The 9,241-nt window shown below is 41.1% G+C and overlaps 2 protein-coding genes across 2 annotated transcripts; both read right to left on the bottom strand.

The window, feature by feature from the left end:
* Positions 1–2,018: 2,018 nt before the first annotated feature.
* LOC147761983 (uncharacterized) lies at positions 2,019–4,704 on the bottom strand. The gene is made up of 2 exons (XM_087013670.1): positions 2,231–4,704; positions 2,019–2,071 (listed from the first exon to the last, which is right to left on the bottom strand). Exon 1 carries the CDS (start codon positions 4,557–4,559, stop codon positions 2,577–2,579), a length of 1,983 nt encoding a protein of 660 aa, XP_086869796.1. The 5' UTR covers positions 4,560–4,704; the 3' UTR covers positions 2,019–2,071; positions 2,231–2,576.
* LOC147761982 (uncharacterized) lies at positions 4,657–8,238 on the bottom strand. Its single transcript, XM_087014121.1, has 3 exons — positions 8,022–8,238; positions 4,697–7,862; positions 4,657–4,664 (listed from the first exon to the last, which is right to left on the bottom strand). Exons 2-3 carry the CDS (start codon positions 7,713–7,715, stop codon positions 4,657–4,659), a joined length of 3,027 nt encoding a protein of 1,008 aa, XP_086870247.1. The 5' UTR covers positions 7,716–7,862; positions 8,022–8,238.
* Positions 8,239–9,241: the final 1,003 nt, after the last annotated feature.

The raw sequence follows: 9,241 nt of genomic DNA, 5'->3' as shown, positions 1-9,241 counted from the left end.
AGTTCCTATTTTTTTGTTTAATATACCGCTCTTTTTTTCTGTTTGTTCTTCAACACGTTTTCTTCCACGGAAATAATGCCTGGGCATACGCATGCTTCAAGTTACCCTGAGAGCAATTACTTTTATTAATGTTCGCGACGGTGTTTGAACTCCATTGTTTAAATATTGATATTAAACGTCATTTACAAATACCAATAAAATCACCCCATGAAATAAATGAGATATTTTGAAAAATATGAAAGCCCACCAAGACGATTTTGATACCTGTTATTACCTGGGTTGGGAAGTGCAGCGGTGCATAATTAACAGGTTTGTTGTAAACGAGCTTTTGGTAAACTACAATGCATTTAAAATGCATCAGCAATCAGTAAGTTTGCCAACTGATGACAGTTAATCTGAAAGACTACCAGCTCTTGATATGATCTAAACCACCTGAGGTGACCATGATCTAGAGCATCGCAACTACTGTCACCGAAGTTAGTAAGTAAGTCACGGAAGACCGTCACAGACAAAGAAAGATTGTCAACGAGAGCTGCAATTTTGGTGAATCACACGGCAAAACACCGAGGCATAACGAAAATTCCTCAACTCCGTTCAACACAACTTTCCTTAACTTCTCCGTCTGTATGCACCATGCAGCTCAGTTGAGTCTCATAGTCCTTTATCGTGATTGTCGTCACAGTACCACGTGACCCAGATCTGTTGCTTCATTTATGCATATTGAGGTGAGGTTTACTAAAACACTTTTTTCTACTAATTAATTGTTTTTTATAATTTTTAAATGGCGGGGATCGATTAAAACATACCTCTGGTGTATAGATTGAGTGCTGAATCTTCAGAATTCGAGAAATAGATTTTTATGAGACTATTTTCGTCTAGCATGAATAACCTCCTGGAAAGTTGTGACAGACCACCTGCTGAAGATGTCCACATTAAAGCCTGTAAAACAATCCTGGGGGTCCACAGGAAGGCATCTAATCTAGCAACCAGAGGGGAATTAGGAAGCTATCCAGTGTAAATTCATATGCTTGCCCTGGCAACAAAATACTGGTTTCACCTCAATAAGCTTAACTTTATGGGTAAAGAATCCCTGGCCACCTTAGCCCTTGACACAGACAGATTTGAAAGTAAAGGTGGTGCCTGGTCCCTTGGAATAAAACAAATACTCCAACTTAGTGGCGAAGTCGAGTGTTGGGATAGACCATTAGCCAAACTGAATAATGTCTCAACAAAAAACATCCGAGTCTCTCTCGAGAAAGTGTATGACCTTCAATGGGGGGAGGCAATTAAGGAAAGTAGCAAACTGAGAACATATACAAAATACAAGAAGCATTTTAAGACCGAAAATTATGTGCTGACCTTTGATAAAGCGCGGAGGGCTATGTTTTGTAAACTAAGAATCAGCGCTCACTCACTCCATATCGAGAAGGGGAGGTACAGTAAACCCCCAACCCCGCCCCATCTAAGATTATGTCAAATATGTAATTCCGGAGAGGTTGAAGATGAAGTGCATTTTATTCTGAAATGCGAGGCCTATTAAGAATTACGGGCAACCTTCTTCGAAAATATAAGTTTCCTCTGTAGTACCAATGCCCTTTCCCCCCTGGATATGTTTATATACATCATGAGCACAAAAGAAATGGATGTGATTACGCCCCTCCTCATATTTGTACAGAAATGCATGGAGAAGAGAGTAAGTCTTTCTGCGCATGTCCAAACCAAATCATGATACCAGTGTTAGACCCGTTAAGCGCTGTCAGCAGAGACTGGGCGTGTAGATCAAACCTGGTAAACTGATTTTGAAACGCGACATACGTATCCATTTGTATAGTCATTGGTGTCAACCATATTCTAATCTACATATATATTTATTTATTTATTTGTCTGTTCTATGTTATAGTTACTAGTATTGTAATTGATTGTACCTTTATGTGAAGGTGTTTGTCAATAAAGAATCTGAATCCTTTTATAACACGCAGGGGTTATATAGGTTAAATAAAAGTCAAAGAAAAGGCATGTGTTTTTCACTGGATCTTGGTTTATTCACATGGATTCACAAGACACGTAAAAACTAAAAAAAAGAAAAGAAAAAAGAAAATTATAACAATGTACTTACTAACGGTTATTTACGTGTTCAAATTTACTTACTCAAAAAACTTATACATTTCAATTATCACCAATAATAAATCACAAATAATCAATAATAATCAATAAACAGTATTAAACTCACCATTTCTGCCATTCCTTTAAACTATAAATTTCAAGTAGAAATAACAGATTCAAAAGTAAGAGTACTATGTGTTTCTCCTACGGAGACACTGTGATGAATGAAACAAAGTGCAAAACTCACAGGGCACCACCCTGAATGAAAAGTTGTCATTTATGCAAATGAGTGCATTAGATGAGCCGGACATTAGGCTCCTCAATCACAACAAAAGTAAACTAAACCTTACATACCGGCCACCGAAAGGCGATTTAATCAAGATTCAAAATAGCCTTTCTAATCAAATATAAACACTATTTAATTTACTCAAAAAATGTCCTATAAAGTCATTGTCACTTAAATGCATTGCACATTAAACAAAATTTCCTTCCAATAAACACAATTTTCGCACATCACGGCGAAAGCGTCCCTTGGCTGTTTTAACAATCACCTGGCGCACATGTCCGTATTTATCAGGAAAAGTTTCCTCTATCAATCCTTTAGGCCAATGACCACGAAAGGCATTTTCATCAATAAGCAAAACAAAGTCACCTTTTTCAAAGTTCTTTGCTGGTCGGAGCCATTTCTGACGCTCTTGAAGCACAGGCAAGTATTCTTTAATCCATCGCTGCCAAAATTGGTCTGCAATTAACTGCGCGTGTTTCCACTGTTCATTATATTGATCACGTTCTGTGAAATTGTCAGCGGGCAAACAGGGATTCGAACGCAGCAACAGTAGTTGATTTGGTGACAAAGTTTCTAGTTCGTAATAATGGTCTGCTTTGCGGATCAACGGACGATCATTCATGATTTTCTCAACTTCAGCAAGTACAGTAATTAATGTCTCGTCATCCACCAATCTATTTCCCAAGACTGAACGCATGATTTTCCGCACTGATCTGATTAAACGCTCCCATACGCCACCTGCGTGGCTTGCATTTGGAGGATTGAAATACCACTGAATGTTGCGTCGTAACAGAGAATCACTGATTTTTTCTTGATTCCACTGCTGTAAAATGCGTTTTAGATCTGCTTCAGCACCTGTGAAATTGGTCCCGTTGTCACTGAAAATTTCACACGGCGGTCCTCGCCGACTAATGAAACGCAAAACTGCTTGAATGAACGAGTCTGATGACAGATTATATGATATCTCCAAATGAACTGCTCTAGTCGCCATGCACGTAAAAATGCAACCATAACGCTTATTTGTTCGTCTTCCGCATTTCACTAACAGTGGTCCAAAGTAGTCGACACCTACTGAATGAAATGGTGGCTTCCCTGGTGTCACACGACTTCTTGGAAGTGGGGCCATAACTTGACTGCTGGGAACTGCATTCCATCTGCGGCACACCATGCACTTGCGAATGACTTTTTTCACTGTTGACAATCCACGCGTTATCCAAAATTCTTGACGTATCACAGATAACACGTGATATACTCCCACATGTCCTTCTTTAATGTGATAGTGTCGCACAATGATTTCAGTGACGTGATGATCATGCGGAAGAATTTTCGGGTGTTTCTGTGAGGTAGATATCGCTGCATTCTGGAGACGTCCTCCTACACACAGAATCCCATCAATTTTGATCGGAGATAGCTTGCGCAATGGGCTCACGTATCCCTTGGAATCGGGTTTTTTGGTCATTGCAGATGATACAACGTTGCACTCTTTGGGAAATGATTTTGCCTGTACATACATCACGATGGCATCAGTAGCAAGCGCGATTTCCTGTACTGTTAATGGTCCATTGTTTCTATCTACTGTCAATTGTCTCACGCGTGACAGTAAGTAGCGTTTGAAACGCAAAATCCAGGCAACTGATTTCTGTAAAGTATACCACGATGAGAAATGATGTAACAATCGCTCTACACCGTCCAATACTTCCGACGACGTAGTGACGTGTATCTGAGCTGATTTACGTTTCATTTCTCTGTCATTTTCTGGAATTTCATGTAGATTATCTGGTTGTTTCGGCCAGTGTATCTCGGGCTGATACAAGAAAGCTGGGCCATGTAACCAACGCTGTATGTCATCACCGTTGTCACTTCTGAGCTGTATTCCTCTCGAAGCGTAATCTGCTGGGTTCTGATCTGAATCAACATGATACCACTGCGATGGCGATGAAACATCATGTATCATTTGTAGACGATTGGCAACAAAAACGTGGAATCTGGTCGCGGAATTCCGAATGTACTGGAGCACAATCGTAGAATCTGTCCAGAAAACAAAACGATTAATGGGCAGTTGTAGCTCCTCCATCATTTGTTTGTGAACTTTCGCAGACAATGTAGCTGCTGTCAGCTCCATTCGTGGAACAGTCACTGTTTTCAGAGGCGCTACACGTGATTTCCCCATGACAATGTTGCAAGATACTTGCTGGTTAATATCAACAAATCGCAAGTAGGAAACAATGCCATAGCCGGATAACGAGGCATCTGAAAAATGGTGAAGTTCAATGGACTGAATATCTGCTAATTGAGGTGATTTGTAGCATCTTGGTACTTCAGGTTGTTTGCTGAGATCTCCTGCCGGCCACCATAAGAATCGTAAGGCATCACGATCATCAGGGTGCACTCTCACTTGATGATACATTTGTTCAATATCAGCAACAATGGCTATCTTCTCCTGGCGGAATCTAAGGAGAACTCCAATGAGTGAATTGGTTAAATCCGGACCCTGTAACAAGGAATCATTCAGCGAAACGCCTGCATATTTCGCTGCACAATCGAAGACAACTCTAATTTTGGACTTCTTTGAATTGATCACAGGGTGATGAGGTAAGTACCAAACAGAATTGCTGTTGTTATGCAGATTTCTGTGGTCAATCTTCTGAGCGTGTCCTTTATCAATATACTCCTGGAGAGCTTGAGTATACTTCTCTCGTAGTTTTTCGTCACGCTGTAAACGTCTTTTGAGCAGATTCAAGCGCTTTTCAGCTGCTGGCTTATTATTGGGTAAGAGCTCGTCTGACTTCCAAGGAAGTGAAACTTGGTAATGTCCGTCAACAAATACCACGGACTCATCCATGATTCTCTTCGCTTTCCTATCTTCTAATGACATGCACTGTTTGCTGCTGACTGAAGACTCACTGAATTCACTGTTGTACATCTTGGATAGTTGGATAGAAATGGAATCGCAGCCTCTCAGAGAATTGTCACATCCGAGTACCTGGTCTGCATGAATGAAATTAACCGTGACGTCACCATCATTTGGTCTTTTCATGGGACCTAATATAGTCCATCCTAAAATCGTTCGGATCGCGTACGGTTGTTTCTTATCTCCTCGTCTCTCTTCTATGCGCCAATGAGCTTCAGGGTGATCATTACCGATGAGAATGGTAACTGTTTTGTCATCTAGCTCTGGCAGTTGGACATCTTTTAAATGGCTCCACTCTGAAATGTCGGAGTTATTTGGAATGTTCTTTTCACAGATCGGTAGTCTGTCGGTCGTCCAAACTTGATCTAGAATCAATCCTTGCTGGCTATTGATAGCTTTCACTTCTAGCTGTACTTCTTGTCCTTGGTTTACGCAACTCTCATCGTTAACTGTACTGACACTGTACTGGATAGGTTTCCCTCTGGCACCTAACTTTTCAGCTAAACTGTGTAAACATAAACTGTGATCAGATCCACTGTCTAGAAATGCATAAGTTTCAATAATCGGTCCACCATTGCCGTCGCTCACGGTCACTGGGACAATCTGTAGACTGATTCTTCTTCCTGTCGCTACCGCTGCACTCTGGACTGCAACTACGGGGTCAGTAACAACAGACGTAGCGTTGGCACCAGGCTCACGTTGCAGTGCGGGGCTGTTGGCAGGTACACAGGGTGGGTGAAGTAACGCGTGATGTCGCTTGCCACATCCAGGGACTTGACACAATTGTTTCCATTGACACGTTCTCGCCGTGTGTGGAGGGTTGGACTGAAGACAATTGAAACACAGTTTGTTTTCCGACACAAAATTTCTCCTATCGCTGTAATTCATTCTAGCAAATTTGAAACATTGCTTTATAGTATGATTTCCAGAGCAAAACACACACGGGTCTCTCTGGACTGACGATGGCTGGGACTTGTTGGAGTTGCTTTTCTCGGCAGGGTGAACGTTAGTGGCTAGGGTAGTGGTCTTATAGGACGTGTTGTGACAACTGACCTTTGACTTAGGTTTCACATCCGGCTTGGATCCTACCAATTGTCCGAACCTTGTGTTGGCAATCTGTACCATTTCCTCCAGGTAATCTGCGAGATCCTTGAACTTGACCTCAATCCACTGATTCAACAATTTTCCGGAACGTTTGGCCCATCCAGCTTGGAGATATTGCGGTAATCGCCGGACCACTTTTTCCAGAGTATCCATAGAATTCAAATCTTCATAGTATCCCATCTTGGATGCTGTCATTTGGCACGTAGTCATGTCTCTTGAGAGCTTGGAGAGTCGTGTAATGTCTGATGCTTTAATGGGAGGACCTGTTACTATTTTCTCCAACATAGCTTTGATGATAATGTGTTTTTGTCCAAAATGAGTCTGTAATATGTTTCTAGCCTGGAAATAACCTTCCTCTGGTTCAAGTATGACACAACTTTTTATGGCTTCTTTGGCTTCACCTGTGCAGTACTGTATGAGGTATGACAGTTTACTTCTAAAGTCTGGTACTCTTTGTTCAATATTAGTCTCAAAGTTTCTTATGAAAGTCGGGTATGATACCGGATCACCATTGAAATACAAGTACTCACGTTTGGGCATTTCTTGGTTCAGCGTGATTTCTTGTAAAGCTCGTTGTTGTTGTTGAAGTAAGTGTGCTACTTGGTCATTCATGGTAAGCTGACGTTGTTGCTCTATGGTAGACGTACCTATTGACTGCGCCGTCATAGGTGTATATTCCGTTGCATGAGGGTTTAACGTCATCGTTGGATCTGTATAGGATGGCACAATGTACGGTTGTGGTAGCTGTGACGGTTGTGACGACTGGGCTGCCGTAGGGAACTGCTGTGGTTGATTTGTCCTTGACATCGGTTTCGGTTGAGTGGGCTCCGTCTCATATGACACTCCTAATTGCTGAAGCTGTTGCGTGGAATGCGGGTGATGTGCATTCATGCGTGACCGCTGTTGCTCACTCTGCTGTTGCTGTTGTGCACTGATATGTTGATGAGAAACATGGTCGGAATTTGTCAGATTATGTGCATCAATAGTATCAACGTTACCTTCTTCCATGGAATTAAAGTAGCGGTCAATCGTGAAGTTGTGTTCCGATAAAGATGCGTCTTCCTGAATTTCAGCCTCAATTTCCCGCCGTCTCACCTGGGCTCGTAGGGAAAGCATTCGCATTTCGTCTTTTAGCTCTTGCTCACGATACCGACGCCTTAGTGCGGTTTCCGCTTCTTCGAATTCCAGCTGAGCATTAGCAATAGCGAGTGCTGCTTTTGTCCTTTGGGATTCCGATGCCGAACGCAAACTGTTGGTTCTGAATCGTCTATGGGATAGTCCGAAACCTTGTAAGCTGCCGTGGTACGCCATGATGGAAATTTCCGTGGGATGATTGAGAAATGTTTTTACTTTATATAACACGCAGGGGTTATATAGGTTAAATAAAAGTCAAAGAAAAGGCATGTGTTTTTCACTGGATCTTGGTTTATTCACATGGATTCACAAGACACGTAAAAACTAAAAAAAAGAAAAGAAAAAAGAAAATTATAACAATGTACTTACTAACGGTTATTTACGTGTTCAAATTTACTTACTCAAAAAACTTATACATTTCAATTATCACCAATAATAAATCACAAATAATCAATAATAATCAATAAACAGTATTAAACTCACCATTTCTGCCATTCCTTTAAACTATAAATTTCAAGTAGAAATAACAGATTCAAAAGTAAGAGTACTATGTGTTTCTCCTACGGAGACACTGTGATGAATGAAACAAAGTGCAAAACTCACAGGGCACCACCCTGAATGAAAAGTTGTCATTTATGCAAATGAGTGCATTAGATGAGCCGGACATTAGGCTCCTCAATCACAACAAAAGTAAACTAAACCTTACACCTTTGATTGACGGATATTCAAAATTGCCACTATTTCTCATGGGTACTGTAAAACTAACACATGAAAAGTTAAAGTGAGCAAGCTAGCTTTATAGTGCCCCCACATTCAGGGTGGGCAGATATACTAGTACCTCTCTCTCTCTCTCTCTCTCTCTCTCTCTCACACACACACACACACACACTTTTTGTCGTCTCTCTCTCTCTCTCTCTCTCTCTCTCTCTCTCTCTAAGACACACACACGCACACACACACACACACACACACACACACTTTCTTTCTCCTCGTTCGTCTCTCTCTCTCTTCCTCACACACACTCACTTTCTCTTTCGTCGTCGTCGTCGTCGTCGTCTCTCTCTCTCTCTTGTAGTAATCGTTGTGGCAGGTTTCACCAAAGAGATTTACCAGATCTGTGCGTCCCCAATACAAAAATGCATCAGTAACGCTCAATGTCATTTTAATTTTAGTCGATATAGAATGCCACCCGGTTAATGTATAACTATTTGTTCACCACCCTCATGGTTATCTACATCGTGTCCTTGAAATGGATGCTAACCTAATATCACTCATTAATATCACTTAAAAATATGATCGTGAGGTTACACTTATATAAAAAAGAGGAAATATGATCACGTGGCACACTATAAATTCAATATTTTAAAAAATGCATTAAAATACATCAATACAACATGGGACCACAGAGAAATACGTGAGGTAGTGTCCAATCAAAAGGAATTAACATAACACCCCCACAAACCCCCAACCCCAACCCCTCCCAAACACAAACACATGCACACCGACGTGTACAGTGTATTACTGTCAAGCACTCAGTTAGTTCAGGCTCTAGACTTCGATACCGTCCTGGTTATTGACAACATCAGCTGATTAAGGTGTGTTGATCGGTGACAACTTAAAATCTATCAGATATCAGATAACCCACTAAAAGATATTTACACGTACACAACATCCTTGACAGCAGTAGAGCAGGGCGGTTAGCG

The sequence above is a fragment of the Lingula anatina genome, chromosome 5, assembly GCF_051362555.1.
Source record: "Lingula anatina isolate TDL-2025a chromosome 5, LinAna3.0, whole genome shotgun sequence".
Lineage (NCBI taxonomy): Eukaryota > Metazoa > Brachiopoda > Lingulata > Lingulida > Lingulidae > Lingula > Lingula anatina.
Note: the sequence above shows the minus strand (reverse complement) of the source record. Positions and strands in the feature narration are given on the sequence as shown.